This window comes from Myzus persicae, unplaced genomic scaffold, assembly GCF_001856785.1.
Source record: "Myzus persicae strain clone G006 unplaced genomic scaffold, MPER_G0061.0, whole genome shotgun sequence".
NCBI classification, from domain to species: domain Eukaryota; kingdom Metazoa; phylum Arthropoda; class Insecta; order Hemiptera; family Aphididae; genus Myzus; species Myzus persicae.
In genome coordinates, this window is record NW_019101308.1 from 51,577 (window position 1) to 74,157 (window position 22,581).

The 22,581-nt window shown below is 25.9% G+C and overlaps 1 protein-coding gene across 3 annotated transcripts in view; it reads left to right on the forward strand.

The window, feature by feature from the left end:
• The window catches only part of LOC111028601 (regulating synaptic membrane exocytosis protein 1), a 192,797-nt gene that overhangs the window by 12,381 nt on the left and 157,835 nt on the right, over positions 1 to 22,581 (forward strand). For all 3 annotated transcript variants that reach the window (XM_022307317.1, XM_022307316.1, XM_022307318.1), the window contains exon 2: positions 12,771 to 12,994. In XM_022307317.1, the coding sequence (XP_022163009.1) occupies positions 12,959 to 12,994 (36 nt within the window). In that variant the 5' untranslated portion in view covers positions 12,771 to 12,958. The remainder of the gene's footprint in view (positions 1 to 12,770; positions 12,995 to 22,581) is intronic.

The window sequence follows — 22,581 nt, forward strand, 5'->3', positions numbered from 1 at the left end:
TAAATATAAAACACATGCATAAAGTTACTGGCTAAGTTTAATATTAGTATTATTAAATATGTTGTTATATGTTTATTTAATTTGTGTATAATATACTATAGTAAATATTAATATACATAAATTAATTAAGAGAAGTAGCATAAGTGTATAATATCTGGTTATTATTTATGCAGTATGTTCTCATGAGTAGAACAATAATTATTATTTAAGAAATTCTTGAAGCTACAAGTATTGAAACATATTCCTATTCAACATTTCTTAATAGTTAATCCTATAGATATTTTGTATTATCATACTCATATAATAGTATTATTTAATATTCATTTTTATAAATAAGCTGAACGAAATAATGATTATAGAGGGGATTGTAATTCATACATTTTGAAATTATAAGGTTATGACTGTACGAGCGAGAGATGATTTTTTTATAATGACCTAGAAAATACCTACCTTATCCTTTATACGATTTCAAATATTTTAATTTATAAGGACATATATACACATAATATTCTAAATTTTTTCATAATTCAAATATTTTTACCTATCAAATTTAAAACAAATATAATGATAAATCATATATTTTCTAATTCACGATATTCGGATATGATCCTGGGTATAATTTACACACCCAAGGCCTATAAAGCATATAGTATAAGTGTATAATTGAAATGCAAGTATTTGCATTTTATCTAATTATTAAATAATATTTCAACGCAGCTATTTCCTTTTAAATCTAAAGTATATAACATTGGTGAATATTATTTTATAAACTGAAAATGGTTGTTATTATATAATATATTAGTTGGCTGATATAAGAGGAAATCTTCTGTTAATTTTGAACATGGTTTTTTTTTAAAATAAGCGGATTGAATGCGCGAGCTATTTAATATTTATCATATATTACCGTCAGTAATATTAAATTTTATCAGTCACATATTATTATGATATTTAGAAATACATTATGAATATAATTTATAAGTATAATAATAGGATGTAGGTAGCTAATTTAATTCATTCTATTAAGATAATCTGTATAGATTGCGCATTCTGCACATTACACAGTATGTACTTTGCTATTAAATAATATTATATGGATATATATATGAGATATTATGATTTATTTAACAGGAGATGATAATTATGTAAGTACCTACCTATTTTATATGCATATAATCAAATGAAACTTTATTAATTTAAAATTATGAAGTTGCTAAATCCATATAAATTTCAAATTAAGTTATATTTAAGGTATATAAACTAAAACTACAGTTGTAATATTGTATTGCGATTTGGTTATAAGCTATGGGCACATGGGCAATAACACACGTCATTCAATAAGTAAAAATATGTAACTGAACAAATTAAAAAATGAATTCATCATTATAATATAAATCCGAAATATAATTAACAACCAGTATATGTAGTAGTACCTAAAGGTAGGTATATTATTTTATTTTGATTTAAAATTTTTTTTTATGAAAATTAATAATGTATTTAGATTTTATACCTATATTTTTGGAAAATATAATACTTTAATACTTACTTAAAGTATTATTTGAATATAAAACTTTTATACATTAAAAAAAAAAATTGATATAAAATTATTTTTCTAACATTTTATAGTAGATTTGTGCGTTAAAAATATTATTTAACTTTTGATTTCAATTATTATTTATTAGAGTTCTGTGTTTTAAAAATAGTTTTAATATATTTTAATTACTACTTTGTTTTAAAATATTATTAAACTATAATAACCATCATTATTTGTCTTTTTAAAGGTGTTAAATCAAAAGTTCTAAAGACTTTAATGATCATAATAAAGCTAAGAGTTTGTTATTAATTCCGAAATAAAGCGAAGTTTGTTTTAATTTACCATTAAAGGGTTAATGACTAGGATACGTAAATTCTTCTAAAGGACTGCTGCACATGGCAATTCATTTGTATTAATTAATTTACAAATATAATTTCATTGAAAATTATATATTGTCCGGGTCTTAATCTAAGGAACAACATAGACTAATAAAGTTTCGTTTGATGAATTGAAAACATTTGTTTTGACGTTAGATTTTAGGTTTTTTGTTTATTTAAAAGTATTTGTGTTTAAATATTATGTTTCTTCGAATTTCTTATATTAGGAAATTTCTCTATTCTCTAAATTATGTATTTTTTATTTTATCGTAGGTACACACAGGGCACACACAAGGATATAGGGCTGTTGGACCTGGAGAACAGTTGAAATTAATTTGTAACTTTTGAGATTTTTATAGCAGTACTCATTTTATACTCAATAATATTTCATGATATTATAGATGTATATTATAATAAGTTAAGTTATTTTGTTATTTTAAGCTGTAGGTTAATCATTGATTACCTAGAAATCGTGTATGAGACACTCGTTTCGCTTGTAACTGGTTTTAATGTATTGGAAGTTTTGTATAGGGCCCTCAATCTGATGAAGTTCGTTTTTTTATAAGTTTTAGTTCTACCTGTGGTTCTTTATTAATCAAGTATTAAAGAAATATACAATTATTTTTGACTAATTTGAGTATTATATTTTTATTTTTAATTCATATCGTTTCAAATCAGTAGATAGGTATATTGTATTGCCGTGCAAAAGCTGTAGATATCAATGATATAGAAATTGCATTAGACAACGCATTCAGTATTAAAAATAAAATTACATTTAATATACTACTTTTGTTCAGTTTTAAATTTATAAAGGGAAGTATATATGTAATATTTATTTCGACATACCTTATTTCACTTCATAAATTGTTTACTGAGATGAAAAATAAAAACATAGTTACACCTATAGCTTTCTCAATCAAATATATACCTAGAATTTATTAAATATATCCATTTTCAGTACTCTGTATGTATTATAATATCAGAATTATAAAACGTACATCCAGAGTCCAACCTTCTTGTGAAATTTATTTTACGTTATTGAAAGAGCTCTATAACTTCGAGGTCACACTTTATTTAATTAAATATATAAGGTATTAATGAGTTTTGATGAAATATTTATGATTCTAAAAATGTTTCAACAATGTTTGAGGGACTTGAAAATGAATTCTTTGCAACGCATTCATGTGAAAACGAACCATATGTGATGTTCACTAGAATAGAAATTATCTCTTATAGGGAAATAATAACTTTATATTGTTATTTGTATACAAATCTTCTAAATAAAATTCATATTTTCTTATAAAATATAAGAAAATTGATATACGGGTACACTTTGTTAGAGGTAAATAGTTTGTTAATTTTTATCAAATGATTTTGTACTGATTCTTGATGGTTATTATTACGATTATTTTATTATAGAAGATGGATTAAGATTACATATTATTAGAGTAAATTTGCATCAGGTTATAGACAAACATTGATTATCATTAACTAGTTATGCATCGTCGTGTGTGTTTTTTTAAATTGTTGATAAATATTAAACATTTTAATTATTTTATATTACCAATAACATTTAATTCCTAGATTTATTTTTTTCTTATAGATAGATAGGTGCACGGATTATAATACATAGGTTAAATAATTGAATGTACAAAAACGTATCTATCTTTAAACATTATGACCGATTTTTATAAGTACCTATTTGAGACACAGGTCATGGCAAAATGTAAATTGAATGTTGTGTGTATTCTCATTTTATTTTTGTAGGTATATTTTTCATATCTAAATAATACACTCTGTTTATATACAAAAACATTCTAATTTATTGTGTGTAATTTTATTTCTGTATTCTGCTAATGCGTTGTTTATATTGTTGGTGGTTGAGATTAATACAAAAGTTGATGAAATGCTTATCCAGAAAATGTATGCATAAATTGTAAACCGTTTGCACCTATTCTTCCACTCTAGTCCTGCCTAATTATTCATACTTGTTAAATGATTTATTATTTAGATTTAGTCAATTTTTTTTGTGGGGGTGGGGAGACAGCAAGATGTATTCCCTTTTTTATTTGAACTCATAAATTAGAGACTTTGTTAAAAAATTGTTCGTCTTGAATCTTGAATGATTTCTGAAAAACAATAATATTGTAGAACATTAATTTGTATAATTCTGTATCTATAAAAACCTATTCAAACCTCATCTTACACTTATAGTTGTGCTTTAAAGTGCTCTTTTCTATAAAGCCAAAGTATAATAATTTATGCTTAAAAGGAAATAAAATACATGGGTAGGTATTCAATAATTGAAGTACATACTAAATTATATTATATTTAAATACATTTTGGTTTCTTGTAAAATGTTGTGTATAAATTATGACTATATTGTAAAACATATATAAATATTATTTCAGTTGTAAAAAAATATGTGATATTTTACAAAGTATAGTTAACTTTTGGGGCAGTTACAAAACTAAAAAATCCTACTTATCTTTATAGATTGACTATTATATAATAAATCAAAGACATATAATGAATCTTCAAAGAGGTCATTTTTTAAATTTACTGTTAGTTATATAGTTTTTGACTGAAAAAATGTAAGAAATATAAAAGTACACGTTTTAAACAAAATCTTGATTTAAAAAAAATACTGTATGCCTATAATTTTTGTTTCGATACTCAAAATATTTTTACTTGCTGTATTCATCAAAAACCTTTTGATATTGATTCAGTTTCATAATGTATGTTTTAAAAACGAAACCCATAAATAACATGTTTTGATCATCTGTCTTCGAATTTGATTGATGGATTTTAGTGGTAATCACTGAGTAGGAACTATTTAAATTTTATAAAAATATTCCTATCTCTGATGAGTTATGGCTATAAATTAATATACTACCTACGGGTGATTTTTTCAAAGTGATAATCACATGTATAGACGTATTGATGCAGAAACCACTGATGAAAGGAAATATTTTTAATTCATAAACTTCATAAAATACTTACACGTTTTTTTTTAATCTGGCAGTGCAGCATATTATCTATAGTATAATTTTACATAGGTTTATATCAAGTCAAAATTATTAATAGGTATCAGAAATGTTTAATTCCGTGCAATAAACATACAATAATAAAATGTATTCACCCATATTATATATTATGTATTCTCATACGTTTCTGTGTAGGTATCTAAAAAAATATTTGTATACCTATATAGTGGTAGTCTTTAGTATTTTATACGGATGTCGATACTCGATATACCTGTATGGCTGTATGGGGCATATTATGTAATATGTATGCACTGTGCATGTCATCATGATAACTTAACAATGTCATTGAAATGTAATGTCAATATAAAATATACTCGTTGAAATGTTAGATTGGATTTTGTATATTGTAAGAGCGCCACATATGTACTTACAGTTTAAGTAGGTTAAATTAGAATTGAATATTCTTTATAATATAATCATATTAGCTTACAAAAAGTAAATATTATATTGAATTGTAAGTACTGAAAACCTAATATGCTCCATTGATTACGAGGAATTTTAATTAATCGCATGATTCGCCTTCGAACGGTATATAATCGTACATTAGAGAAAAATAGATTGTATAATTAAAACTAAATTAGATATGCAGTAGCTATTACAGGATTGTTAGGTTTGAATCATTTTGTTTTAAACAAGAACTTTATTTGGATTTATATGGTTTTAAATTTACTGCTTGTATTGTGTGAGATTAATAATTGGTTTGTTAAAATATAAAATATAAAAAAAAATGTTAGGTTATTTAGGAAATAATGTAGGTAGATATAATTAACAACACCAGGATTACAAAACCAAATTTTTTTTAAATTTTTGTCACAATAGCGTGTACTAAAAAATATAGTTTAAAAAGAATATGTATACTGGTTATTTTTTGTCAAGCAGTAAATAAAAATCTGAAAAAAAAAATTGTTTTCAAAATCATTTTTTAAAGATTTTGTTTATACAGGAGCTTTAAATGTTAAATATACTATTTACTCTTCTATGATTGACGACTACTACAGATAATTAAAAGTATAACTTACCTGTCACATGCATGGAGTAAACGTAATCTAACATTAAGACCGTCCACTAGTTATTAATAGTTATTAGAACTATTGGCTATCGGTACAATTTAGAAGACAAATTATATATACATTATATATAGTATAGTATGAATTAAATGTTGATTTTTTTACTTGGAATTGGAGGCATGGAGGTCCAGGTATTCTTCTCAAAAGCTTCAAGTTGAATATATACGTTTTAGATATGTAATTCTAGACTTTTTTTTTCTTAATCCAAACAAACACATTTCAGCTGGGCGTGATAAAACAACCATCATCATTTGGCGCATTCGTATTCTGCGAGCAGAACATGTACTTTTAACCATCTCCGTTTTTCCAATGAAAACTGTAAAATAAATCGTCTCCTATATGACATTTAGTAATAATACCTACAAGGGATATTGCCGAATGGGTATATAACATTATCGGAGTTGGGGTATATTTGTGAGTAACACAGCAGCATATGATAATAAAACTTCGTACTAAGTACCCATATACATCAGTTTTTACTTGAATAATACCTTATGTATTTTTTCTTATTAATTTGTTCATTATTTTTTTACTCGAGTAATGTCGCTTTATCATTTGTTCGTTTATAATTTATATCCCTCAAGTACAAACATATATAATTCCAATTGTTTCCAATCTAACCATACAAACAATGATTTGTATTGTATTAAACAGACCATCATGGTTAAAATATTTGGAAGTTCTAGAATTTTAAATATTTTAATACTTTTATCTACAACATACATTCAATGAAAAAGAAATAATAAAATGTTGGATAGAAAATTATTAACACTAAAAATTATAATAATACAGGTAACAAATGTTTACTTTAGCTGTATGTGTTTACAAAATGTTTATTGTTTATCAGTCTATTTTATAAAAAGTTTTGTATACTTATATCGTCCACTTATTATAAGCAATTTATAATAATCTTTTATAATTTTTTTCTATCTCATGTCTTTTATATTAATTTATTATACAGATCTTTAACGTAATTGTGGGTAGAATGTTAGGGCTAAGTTATCTAACGCAAAAGAACTATGACACCAGAGCTAAGCCCTTGGGACAGCTGTCGAGCGAAAGGAGCAGAGGGCAGAGCTAGGGGGCTACTTTTATTTTATAAGATAAACAATATATACGTTTACATTAATTTCCATATTTTTATTCAATTAATTTTATTGAAATGGATATATATTTTAAAACATTCAATGATTTAATAAATGCATGATATACTTGTCTTATATGCGGTACCTACACTTATGAAAAATATCCGTTGAACATACATTTATGATTAAAAAAAAAAAATGTAGTAAATAATAGCTATCTATACTGTAGATATCTTTATTGGCATACAGATTAAATTAAAAACAAATATTTTAAATTTCTTATATTAGTTTAAATTGAAATTATGTTTATTTTGTATATTTTTTAAATAATTAATTATTATCATTTCCTGTATTGAATAATTCTTAAAAAAAATAATAATAACTCGATGATTATATTATTATCTTATTCATCTGAATATTTTAGCATAAGTAGGTATCGAAGGTATACATTAAAAATGCAAAAAACATTCGATACCATTACAGGGTATTCAGTGGTGTATACAAATATTATAATTGTATTCAGCTTAATAATTGTGGATGCAATTATTTATGTAAACAAAATTATAGTCTGAATAATAATTGTGTTACGTGACAAATAACGATAATGCATATTAACATAATGCAGTACCTATTAAATAATTGCAATTTTAAATCAAAATAAAAAATGTCTTACAGGCTATTTGTAGAGTGTCAAGACAGTTCGCTCAATAAAATATTTCTTCGATAGTACTTTTGTGGTTTTTGACATTATGGGTATTCCCCAAATAAGAATTTATGTGTAATATTAAAATTTAGAAATTATACAAAATTATAAAAAAAAGATATGTCTTAGAGCAAAGAAAAACAACCATGATAGAAGTGGATGGCTCTTACATTAGACATGATGGTCAATATAATTTGCTCTGAGCCAGCGACACAACATGAGTAAATATAGATGGTTCATTATTAGTCTGTAGATTTTTTTTTTTTGGAAAGTCAAAATAGTTAGTTATGGTAATATATCTGTTTAACTTTCTATTTTGCTATAAGTGTTAAAATATGATCAACTCATTTCAATCTAATTTTGGGCTATGACAAAACAAATAATAATTATTATGTTTCTTTTTGTCATTAAAATATTTAGAGATAGTCCAGTTAAAGTCCATTTAAATAATACGTTTATTATGTACAATAACATCAGATTTTTTTCTACTTTTTATTAATACTAATAAAAAATATATTAGAATTGCTCAATATCATTATTTCTATTAAATTATTACCATACCTAGTACCAATATTTATTTAGTATGTTTACAATAATTATTGCAGAGGCATAGTCTGAATATTTGGTTTGTTGGAGCTCGAGTATTTCGAATGAAATATTGTTTTGTTATTGATTTAAAATATGTTCTGGTTATAATTAATTACAATTTTCTGTATATTAATAATTCAAGAGATTTAAAATTAAATTTAAATTAATACAAATTAAAAGTTTTATTACAGCGATATGTAAGACCAATATGTTTTTATTATTTTTATATGTAGCCAACTTCGAAAAACAGAGAAATACTGTACCACACCCTGTGTTCCTGCATACTTTTTTCAAATTTATTAAACCGTGGTTCATGGTAAACATATTTTGGACTTTTCACTTAAAAAACAAGAAATACATGTGATATTGTTGTATACTTAATTTGACATTTCATTATATTTAAGTAGTTCAGATTGAAAGTTCAAAGAATGATTAATAAGTGGTACGTGTTACATACTAACAGCTACGACCGATTAAGGACAAGAATAAACTAATGTAGGTCTTTCTAATATTATAAGTAAAGGGCCTGTTAAGATGGTAATCTATTTGTATACGAATAAGTCACTTAAAGGTGCTACCATTAATCTATGGAAGTTGTGATCACTTTTGGTTGTCGTGTTAATGATTTGTCATTTCACTTGACTGCTAATAACCTTGAGATGCTCCAACTGCCTATGGTTATGTTTCTTAACTTTTTGAAACTATTGTGGTGTGATGATGAGAAAAAAATATATATATTAACAATAACGAATTTTCTTATAGTTTTGACAGAGTTTGTTTTACTACATAAATGGGCTTTTTGGTTCAATCCTCTTTTCGTTTCACTGTTAGTTTATTATTAGTTTTCTTTGCTTCTATATGTTATCGCCTCTATCATATTTGTGAAAAGTCGCAGCTTTATACTTGTTGCTTATTTTAGAACTTTTAAGCGATCATCAATACGATACCGTTGTAACGAAATGGAACTTAATTTGTGAACAAAAAAAATGTGAATGCATTCAATTTAATTATATAAATAAATATGCATGAATTCATAATCTATCTATTTAAAGTTTTTAAAATATTATTCAGTTTTATAATTGCCTTGGACTCACAAAAAAAATTACTGTGAGTAACCATTGAGGTAAAATTATGTTGATAAAACATCCAAGGAGGTTGGCAAAATCTTTAGCTTTAGCTATAAGTCCTTTAGTCAACTTCATTATTGTTATTTAATTATTAAACATTATATTTATAAATATATTTATATAAAGGATCATATAAAGTAGAATAAAGTAGAATTCGGTTAGTGTGGTTTTTATTTAAAACCTACACCATAGGAATTGCATACCATAACATGTTGTTATTATTTTTTTTATTAGCTTCAGGACATACCACATACATTTAATTTCTCATTTAACCTATCTTGAATTATTTTAATAACAAACACATTTTTTAGTTTTTATTTTTTTTTATTTTTAGCTGGATTAGACTATTGAACTGTTATAGATTATGGGTGGATAGATGATTGTATTAAGTATAGGTATGTTTATTTAATGAATATATGAACACTTTTGAGAACGAATAGATATCACAAACAGTTTAATGTTGTACAATTATATTTTAAGTTGATTTTAAGTCATGACTTAGTATAAGTAACGAGTACTTTACAAGTCTACTTGTAATAGGTAATTTGTTGACTTCTTCAATAATATTTGTAATCCTGAGAAAAAATAGCCCACAACCTCTAAAATAGTTTGAAAAAATTTTAAAGAGCGATATTTATTATCGAGTTCTATTAAATATTGGTTTTTGAATGCGAAGATTTGTATTGATTTGTATTGATTTCAAATTTATCATCAAAACATACAACTAAACTATGTCGAGATAATCGAATAAGACGACTGCTCCAACCTGCAAAAGCGTCTGGATTTTTTTTTTAAAAAGGGTCGTTTAGTACCCAAAGTGGATTGTGAATCATAAAAGGTGATTGTGAGCATTACTGCATAGTGCATACATTATGTGGTCATAAATTAAAAAATGTAAAACCAATAGTTTCTAAAAAGTTTTTTTGTAATTTTATTATATCCTGGATTATAAATTTAGTGTATTAATAATGAATAATGATATATTATGCACATTCCAAAAAGGATTATTGTCGATTATATTTTATTTTATATTTTACATTTTAAATTATGCACTTAAGGGTTTGAATATTGTAACAATAATCATAATTATTAATTGGTACAATGAGAACAAAAAATAAAGATAATAAATATAGATAGGTATTCGTTTGTTGTCAATTTAAGATTTTATGATTTTTGAAGAGTTCTAAATTAAAATTTCAATATATTTATTAAGATTTGAATTTAAAATTCGCTTTATGGAATTTATCGTGATGGTGTGTCGAAAGCTATGTTAATATCCGTTAAAAATACAATTATGGTGAGTGTACAATGAAAGTTTGATAATTAGATTGGTATTTTCTTACATTATATACATGAAGATGAAATATTTGAATTTTTTCCACTACATAATATTATATAGAATGTTGTATATTCTAAATTAAATATAAGAAACTCCTTGTAAGGCATATTAATTATATTTGGATATTTTGAACAACTTTACTTAAATTACAGAAAACTACATAGTTCATGGACACAATTTATATTATATCATTGGCCTTTTGTTCGATCAGTATTATATTTATTCATTTGAATAGTGAAATTATTAAACATACTAATTATTTTTCAACTATAGTGTTTATAAATTATAAATTTTTATCTACTTACCTATTAAAAAAATTAAGAATGTGTAACTTTTAATTTCAAAAGTTCTTTTCAAGTAATGCCCCTATGTGGACGGTAGCTAATATTATTTGAATCTTTTATTAAGTTAAAATATTATGTTCATGATTATTATCATCAAACCATTTTATTACATTATCTGAAATTATATCATTTATGGAAACTTGGAAATATCGACTTTCCATTGAAAATAGTCGATATATATCGAAAGTATGTATTATTTTACTCAAAAACTAATTTAGACAATATTAATATAAAAATATATTTTTATTTTAACATTGAAAATCTATAATTTAAGTATATTATTCATAAGCTTCTATATTATATATTAATATAAAATATACTATAGGTAGTTGAAACTTTTAGTTGTGCAAAAAAATATCTGCCAGGCTTAATAAAATATACTGTGTTTATAGAATTGTATAATACCTAACCTAACCTAAACTAATCTAAAAATTATTTTTAAAAAAATAAATTTTCTAAGGTTAGACTATTATTGTGTAAAATATTAGAATATGATAGTATTTTTTAGATATTTATTTATACATGAATATTTAGCTAACTAGTTGGTATTTAGCATAATATGGGTAATGTTATTCTGATGATGATTAGTGTTTATTAATTAACAATTTTTTTAAAGGTTTAATAATATAGTTACTTTAGTAGTATAGTTAATAATATTGCTCATGGTGATGGCGTGTGAATTTGAACTGTTTCAGATAGGTGATTAATGATTTGAAACTTGACTACGTCATATGCATAGATCATAAACAGCATAAGTTTATTTATAAGCGTGCTATTGTCATATTTAAAAGTGATGAATAATATATATACGCGGTTATAGATATATAATATATTATACTGTAAAAATTTTTTTTAGTGAAACATAGTTATATTAATAGGCAGTGTGCTACATAATAAACTTAAATATTTTAATGATAACCATTTATAATATTATGACATATTTTATGGTTTCGTAATCACATATAAACACCTGTATTATAATGCAGCAATAAAAATAGGTAGATTTATTGATATGTATCAACATATTTTAAATTTAATCGGAGTGAGTTTATAAATTAATGATAGTAACAATTAAATACATGAAACGTTATTAAGTGGATATTGGTCATGATTTTGTGAAAAACGTGTGTTACTCACATTTCTTACCATTTTATTTGGTTGATTTTCACGTTTGTTTCAAGACTACTTTTAAAATTGAAAAATAAACTCTTTTTTTAAGAGAACTGTGTCAAATTTTCTATCTATAGATAAGATAGGTAGGTACATACAATTTTTGAGGCACTTGCCCAAAAAAGTGTGGTCATGCATTCTCAACAAAAACAAATTGTACGTAGTTAATATGGTGAAACCTCTAAATACCGGACACTGTCAAAGAATGGGCAATGGGCACAGCACTTTCACTGGGTCCAGAAACCTTGTAGTGCCCCCCCCCCCCTCGACGTCCTTTAGGGATATTTAACTGTAATTTGTAAAAATCATCCCTCGTTTGTTTAAATAAAAGAGTTTAGTAAATTATACTGTATATTATTATATATTATATTATTTTATTGGTTTGTTGACAGATACGCAGAATAAGATAACATGAGGATTTATGCCGTTCACGGATTTAATTCGTTCCTCTGGCGAAATACATTTCCATATGCCACGTAACCCGCAATCCTAGCGGGGAACTCAGTGCATTTTCAATAGCGTGTCAGATATAAATCAATATTCCAAAACACCGCGGGAAGAGCAAAACAAATCTTACAAAATGATACCCACAAACGTCATGTCATTCATCAACAAGGTTAGTGTTTAATTCAAAGTTGAATGGATTTTAATGAACTCGTATACTAACATCGTTCTGTTTTCACTGCTGTGTTAATTTTCTTCGGGAAATAATAGCTACGGTGGTGTAATATATCCTTTTTGAAAATTCAATTAGTGTTTCGAGGATTCTCTGATATATTTTCTGGGATTTGAAAACAGCTTTCAATTGTATTAGTATTAGTACACGTATGCCACATGGGCATGCATTATTGTGTGAATGCTTGAACGGTTTATTACTGTTCATATACAGTCTTAACAACGATGTTAACAACCGATTGGAGAGAAGAATAAAAAAAATAATCACTCGATAAATTCGCCAAGAAAAGAAAAAAAATGAAAAATAGAAAAATAAAGGTGAAAATATGTGTGCGTGTGTAAAACATAATGGTGGTACATGGGAGGGGTGAAATGTCGTAAATGGAGTAATCAGCTGCCTTTGACGTGGCTACGACGAGAAAATAATGTTCTGTGTTTATAGAGTAGAAAAGAAATGCAGCCTCCAAATGGGGTGAAAAAATAAAATAAAGAGAAAAACTTATTGAGAACTTTTTAAGAAATATAAACAAGTAGGTGAACCGTACGAGCACTTTCAAGAACATAATTTTTTTCTGTGATAGTATTGTGTATCGTGTATGCAGTGTCTTTCATATTGAATTGCCAGCTACTGTAATATTAATCAGATTTCAATATTTGATGTTGTTCGAGGTTTTTGACCTCGAATATATAAATTGTCTGTCAATAAGTACGTTATTTGGACTTAAAATATAATAATGATGATTTAATTGAGAAAACAAAACTACTTTGACATTTTCTAATATTATTTTTTTATTGTTTATTATTCGCAATACAGATAAAACAAATATACTATTTAATTTTTACTTATCGCTTAGTAAAATGATTATTTATACTATAATAAATAATAATGAATGTTATCGGGTGGTTGGTAAATCAATAATGAATAAATTGTCAAGATAAAACTAATCTTGAAATTAATCTACGTACCTAATATTAATAGATTGTGAATAAATAACAAATAACATATCAATGCTGTAATATAGTGTATAATATGAAAAATAATTATTTTATTAAATTAGTTTTCAGTAGATTTTATTAGAATTGAATATAATATAGATTATGAGTTTTATTTAAATGCCGAGATTATAAATGAAATAAAATGAAAAATAATTAGTTAATGTAGGTAGTTATAAATTATAACATTTAATGGAAAATAAATTAGTCTATATTTCAGATATCCTTAGCCATAGTATCATGATATTATGATGAAACTTGTAGTCAATGCAAAAATAATTGTTTTGATTTTATAATTTAACATTTTATTTATTCTGATATTTTTGATACTTGTGTTTTGAATGGTTTGAATCGAACAAATTGCTTTCGTTAACAAAAATATTAATAAGTAACATTTTTTATCTACTTTTATTTTTTTCTTGCGTGGGAACATTTTCTAGCATTAAAAAAATGTATGGTAAAACCTATTTTTTCTATAATAGGTTTATATTCTGGACAGAATATTTCATTAACGGCTATTAACTGTCTTTTAACCAAACTATTGATTGTTAGAAAAAAAACCAAAAATATCCAAATAAATCTCAAGTTAAACTTCTTTAAGATACACTCAAGCCAGTTTTAAACTTATAAAAACATGCTTCATTGAAACTAGAAGTTTTTTTTCGAAATGACAATGATAAAACGATTCCAAAACTTCAGCCATCTATACCAGATGTCCATATAATATTAGTTGACGTACACTGTGAATTTTCACACTAGCTGTATTAAATTATGTATGACCGTTGAATGCAATGAATCAAAATTTGTCACATGTCAAGAGTTTTTTTTAATGATCGAAAAAGTTAACTAACCCTTCACCTTTGTGCTCATTACAATTTTTGTTGTGTAATAATTCATAACCATAATTTGGGTGGGTAAAAATAGTATTTTGGTAGAATTTTCCTCATGAAAAAATAAAGTTGAACTAACACAAAATTTAAGCTATAATATAAAGATGGTAATAGGATTTATAGATAATATTATATTGTAATCGAACATATTATGGTTTATATAAGCTTGGTTATGATTATTATCCTAGAGCGAAAATTAAATTAAGAGTATTTGTGATGTTTAAACACATAATATGCAATATTATTAGGTATTCAATATTATGATCGAAGTTTCAACATTTTTGGTATGCATATTTATTTATTTGTTTTGTTCGTATAGATAGTTAAAGATTGATAAAGTGCTTAATATTGCCTATTTTATTATTGATAATTGATATACACTGCCTAGAGGTTACATTTTTAACATTACCTATAGGCTATAATAATTTATTTTCTTCAAAAGTAATGAAAATTCAAAAAAATTATTAAAAGTAACATTTATAAATCATTGAGGGATATTAATGTTAAAAATAAAATACGATTATTGTTATAATAAATAAATAAATATCATGTAAGTTTCGTAGGTAACATACCTAATAAATAATAAGTTTATTATTAGTCTTTCAGTGTTGGAGTTGTATTTTTTTTGAGAAGCAAAAAGATAAACGAGGAGTTGATAAAAGCATGGTCGCTAATAAAATTGGGAATTATGAATATAAGCTTGAATGTTTGAGTATGTCCGAAGTACAACTATTAATCAAGGGATTCGGGAGTCTGTCATGCACGCCTTTCTTTTTCTCGTTGATGAATTTCTATACACTTGACACAAGAGTACGATATTTTAGTACATTGTATAATACAGTAATTTGTCCTTACATGGAGAGTAAAATGTATTTTTTTTTATGAAAACACATGTAACTGAGAAGATGGAGTGGAAAGAACATCATTTTTCTTGATGTAGGCTAGATTATGTATATGGATTTTATAATTGAAATGAAAATAAACCACTACTACATAAACCATACTAGAATATTATTGGGTAAAATATTTAGTATACTGGGTTTCAACAATCATTATTATTTTGTGTTAATAATAAGTCCAAATACATTTAAACATAGTGGTTATTTTTGTAAGCAGATACTTATAACTATAAGTTATAGTTTATCGTAATTACTAATTAGTAGAGTTTAAGTACTCTTTCAGTCGAGGACTTCATGGCATATCTAAATATTCTTTTTAAGCTTGAATGGAATTCTTATCGTATTTGATCGATGAGTATGTTTTCATAAAAGTTTCAATAAGTACTGCATAGTTATCAGTTTCACACACATAACACAAAATTGCTTACACAATAGCCATCAATAAATATTCATTTCCAAGCTAGTGCCCAAAGTTTTCCTAAAGACAAATTTTGTTAAATTTCACAGATTGAAAGGAAAGAAATTAAAAATATCATATGACAACTTTTGTTGACACTTGTGAGAAAATTATTTATCCCAGTCTTTTTTCATAAATTATTTTGAGGATTTTCCAAAATAATTTGAATCATGCTATCATATAATTCGATCAAAAAAATTTCAAAATATCATTCTTCTAAAATTGTTTTGTTTCTACATCATAGAAATAAAAAAAATAGATAAGGATGACGAAGTGGATGTCGCTTTCCTCTATAGTAGGTTACAAGTTGGTCACTGTAATGGATAGTGTTAAATATGAATTCAATGATAATAAGTCATTGTGAACGATAAACGATTCTGAGCGAAGAGGATCTGTTAGTCAATAATATTAATTAGTAATTTAGTATATTTGACTATAATACTATATTATTGTGATAAAAGTAATATTTATTTTACTATTAAGCATTAGTACTACGCAGTAGATTCAATTCATTTTCGTAAAAAAAAAAATATATGTATATTTAAAAGTCATTGTGAGTTTAAAATATAATAATACACTTAAAAACATTCAAGTACCTACCGACAAATAATTTTTTTAATTTACAACGAAATAACATAAATTATTATTTTTCAATTCTTAGTTATTTAATATGATATTTCGTCCACATTTGAACATAAAAAAACTAAAAAAAAGTGTCGTTATATATTTTTAAATATTTTGGTTACAGAACAACCTACTTGCGTGAAACTTTATTTTAAATTTTCAGCACTTAACTATAATAGTTAAGAGATTAAAAAATTTTGTCCAAATTTGAACATTATTTTGTTTAATGTATAAAAAAAATATTTTCTCAAATTTGGACTTACAGTATCTTTTCTGATGTAAAAGCTACGTGGCTTGGTTAGAGTAGTCGGTTGTTTGAAGGGTCAGTGGTTAGTCGAATGGGCTGCAAAACCCTGACCACAGGGGAATTGGGTGGCAAACTGGCAATCGTAATCACGATACTTAACCGCAGTCTAGAGAGTGGTGAAGGTTCTAAAAGAAACGGAGACAACAAATATTTTAAGTTACAATAGTACCTATCATAATATACACAATACCGAAATGACTAAATAAATGGTTATGTACTGCATATATTTCTTAATAAAACCATTTAAACATTTTTAAATTAATCGGAATTTCACCATATAAAATATAAAAACAATTGAACAATTATTTTAATTTAGGTAACTACATTTAGATGCAAAATCTTATTCATTGAGTCATGTTAAAATGATGAGTTCTCAATGAAATGAAAAAAATAATTTAAGTACTTCCAAATATGATAATTCATAAATTTGGTGTGATTATTTTTGAAACTTAGTTTTTATTAAGTGAAGTAGTATCAGTTGATACAAATTTTCTTATACAATACGTATTTATAATAAAATATTATGTTTATTTTGACTTTATGAATACAATGAATAATTTATAATATATTTAACAGTTAAGTTTTATCCTATCCTATAACAGAAACTATCAAAGAGATTTAGGGACTATTGTGTGTATTATGAACCACGGTTTTCCATTAAGATTTGTATATTGAGACTCGACCCATAATTTATTTCTCTCCACTATAATATATCCTTTATATTTAATTAATATCAATACAAATCCTTTATACTATGAAATCTATTCAAAACGTTTGTTTGGCAATCATTATATTATTCATGATCCATCATTTAAAATGCAACTGAGTTTTAAATGTATGAGTAGGTAATATACTACATATTACGCCTGGCTAAGCAATAATTCTGTAGATTTATTTTCATGTAAATTTAGTTGATATAATATAGTAATTAGTACTAATTACCTTAGTAATAATTGTGTAAAGATATACATTTTACTCTTAAAGTGGTTTTATATATATACAGGGTGACTCGTCAAGCATGGTCACCCCTTTTTTCTTCAACATTGCAGTTATTCAAAATCTGGTTTTTGGAATTTTTGAATATACTAAAGACCTTATATTCTCGAGATTTTCTATACTACTTAAGAAGTGTCCCGTGGAGTTATAAATTTCTGATTTTGATCGAGAATCTTCATTTTCAACTAACGATTCAGTGGGTAATTTTTGTGAAAAATTTGATATATCAGAATCGAAATTCACACAGGTAGCTTTTGAGTTATTTATCTTTGTGTTCTAAGGGTAGAAGATCTATGGTGTCAAATTAATTTTATAAAATATGGATGCTATGGTGATTTGAAAATATTAGTCGTTAATATTATTCTATCAACATTAATTAATTATAAAAATGACAAAAGAACAATAAAATACTAAATAACTAATAAACTACTAATTCAGATTTTGACTAAGGTACATCAACATTTTCAAAAAAATTATCCACTAAATAATTTACAGTATAAAATGGGGGTTTTTATTTGAAATACGGAAGTTTGTGTCATCAAGGACACTCCTTACGTAGTACAAGAAAATTCAAGAATTTGAAAAGAAAAAATTTTCTTTGAGTATATTCGAAAATTCCGAAAACCAGAATTTGAATAAATTCTTTATTAATGAAAAAATTGGAAAGAGCATACTTGGTGAATCACTCTGAATGACAAAATATTTATTATTTATTATTATAAATTTGAAGACTATTTCATTAAATCTTTATTAGTCAAATAATTTAAGTTGACTTTCATAAGGTAGTTAAATGATTCACTGTTATAAAAATTAAACGACTTCAAAGTTTTTAAATTAATTTAAACAAGCCTGTAAGTTCTTATAGCACGTACTTTATTTGTTATATTGCAATATAGATTTTAAATTTAAATACATTTTTAGATTCTAAATTCAGAGAAGAATATATTAATTTTACAATGATGTGTGTTTTTTAAATTTTCTTTTTTCTTTTTCTAGTAAAAATAATGATCAGATATTCAAGTTTGGGGGGGTGGTTTTTAGTATCAAATTAGAACTAATTAGTGCTTTTTCAAAATTGAAAATTCTTAGTACTTTTCAAATAATCTGGGGTAAAAATACTAAAGTTTGCTAAAATATCATAACATTGTTATTTAAAATTTAAATAATTATTTGGTAACCTTAGTTAGACCACCTTTGTTCAAAATAGTTTACATCGTATGCAATGATTTATCATTGAATTCAAATTTACCACATAGGTGACTCGATACCTCCTATACAGCAGATCGGTTACCTACATAACAATGAAAACATTTTTGTTAATCTTTTCAAAACTATGTATTAATTTCATTGAATTTAAATTTAAATGAGTCCGCTTTATAGAACTCTATTAAGCTGTGCAGAATTTCTATTCTGCCACAATAACAATGCATGTATAGGCACTTCATGCAATTAAGTTATTCAATAATTGTCTATTGACAAGATAATTATATAGGCACACCCCTTGTCTGGAATATTGTTTAAGACTGCAATCAGCCTCATAAATAGTATGTTTGATGTTTTTATTATGATGTATATCATGTTGAGTGTTGGATATGGCTTTCCTTTAACGTACTACCAACAATATCGTGGAGCCAGCACGTGGTGTCCAAGGACAACGCGTGGGTTTCTAACCTATATCCCTCGACCCGTCAAGGGATCTGCGGGTGGATCGTACTACAGGTGTTAAGCCATTTCCCTTCGATTATCCCGGCTATATATAATATACGATACAATGTACACGCGTCTTAAGCATTTGGTAAAATCCAACAAATCCTAATCTTTAATTTTTTTCTTCTGTCAGTGCGACAGTCATGTGTCGTTTTCCATGGGATTATCGTGTGGGCCAGTGTAGAAAACTCTTTCTGTCTCTGACACACACACACACACACACACACACACACCTACACACACACACACACACATACCCACACACACACACAAACACTTGCGTGATACGCGTGCCTGGGGTATTGATTATTATCTGTAACGGAGGCGGTGGTGGCAGCGGTCGAGTCTCCGGAGTCGTATAAGAGTAGGTACACGCGCTCCCCCCGTATAAAATATCAACTCTCCCCCCCCCCCAGCGCTCGGTCTCACTCCCGGAAACTGTTGCTGAATCGCCGCCGATGACGGTGCGTCGTTAGTATTATATTGTATAGTTCTGCGCCACGCTCACCCTCGCCGCTTCCCGCCATTTATTATAAAAACGAATTACAAAGTGCCAAAGTATTTGTCTTTATATGATATCTCGAGTAGGTAAGTCACGAGGTATTCATGTCAAGATAATATATTATACCTCCCATCCACCTAATTACTTTGAATTCGAAGTCCGAATAATTTATTGTCTTGTAAGATTTCCATGTGAAATTTTAACCTATCGAGTGTGAGCTTAAATTAAAAGCGTTTTATTTCGTTCGAAGAGAAATTATTGCAGAAAAATACCGATATTTTATTTTGAAATTAATTTTTTTGAAAAATCATTACACCTAAAGAATAGTACTAAAGCCCCTGCAAATAAGTTATTATTAAGGAGTTGTGTCTAGGCAATTCTCTCGGTAATTGCAGCGGCTACTCGTTTTTGAATGTATAGGAAATTATTGTATGTGTGGGTATAGGTACTCTCCGCCAATCACCGGAATCATTCTCCTACATATTACGCACAATGTAATTTAGTCATTAGATCAAAATATTCAAAATCAATTTATGGATGAGGAGATTTAAGGACCGTTTTAAAAAATGTAAAGATGTTTGAATGCAGAAGTAACTTTAAATTGCATCGGTCAGAGCATTTTTAATTTCAGCAAATTTAAAAAAAAATATCATTTTAGCAATTTTTTATATTAAATATATTAAAAACTATTAAAAACTATTAAAAACATTGAATATAACGCAAAGTAAACTTCTTTATCAAATCAAATTATTTTCATTTTTTTAAAATTTTTCAGGTCAGCCTTAGTGACCTTAGAAGTCATTTTGATAAAATATTTATAGGATTTGCAGGGGCCTAAATCACTATTGGTGCTCATATTATATTATTACTCAATTATTGCATATGGTGTTCATTGTTGTTTGAAGCTTATATTAGAGTTAGAAAATATTATAGAACTGATTTACTGTCATCTATTAAGGTATCAATGATTATTATTATAAACATTAATTTAATTCTAAACGACATTTGTGTTAATGTCTTAGTTTTTCTTGCAGTTTGTAATTCTCTCTAAAACTGGTCGAAAATTACAAAATTACTTACCATTAGTTCCATATTCTAAAGCATTCGACTTTCAATCAATAGAAAGTCCATTAGGAATATGATACTTTTAAAGTATTTTGTCTCACCACAAATTTGAGCCCAGGGAAAACAAATAAATTATTAAAAAAATAACACATTATTGTAAAACCAATATCTTATTGGTTTCGTTCAAAATCTAAATTGAATAGGTATATTATTACAAACATGTTTATTATTTTATATATGCACTTTTGTACTTGTTGTACGGAAATTGAATGATATACACTAAACAAAAACATTTTTGACATCACACGAAATAAAAAAATATTCGTATATTATAGTTATAACATGGAAATTAATATTGGATTTTCAAGAAGGTATATCTAATGATTTTCGTCATAATCCTTTAGAAAAGTATAATAATAAAGGATAATAGAAGCATGCTTACTGGCACCCATAATATACGTATTATTATTCTAAAATAATTAATAATGGATCTTATGAATCCGCGTTAGTGCGTTACTGGGTTTCAGCTCCTATATTACAACAAGTTGATTTATGTGCATTTATGTATTTTTGTTTGTTATAAATTATAATTACATTTATTATGTACGATACATTTACCCGGTAGTATTTTAGTCTTCAGAGAGTTTTGGATGTTTATGATAACAAATTAATTAAAATACATTTACCATATAAATTGTATAATATTATTTTTTATTTCATATACCTTAACAATAATTTTATAATATACTCGTATTATTATTTGCACATTATAAAGTCTGTGTGAAATATATTGATTTTTATTTTTATTTCTACTTGTTTTTGTGCAAATAATTTTATTATTCAAAATAAATTAGATTTTGATAAATGTAACCGGAACTATAATATAATACTCTATTCGTAGTCAGTGCAAATTAATTATGCTGAATTGTCGTGTTAATTTTGTTCAAATAAAAGCAAAAAGGTCATTTGCTGAGTAAACTATATTTTTGGATTCAGGCTTTAATAACCTTTAATTATAAATAAATTTGATTACTCAGAATATTTTATCTTTAAGTTTGTTTTTTATCGAAGTTTTACCATGACGTATA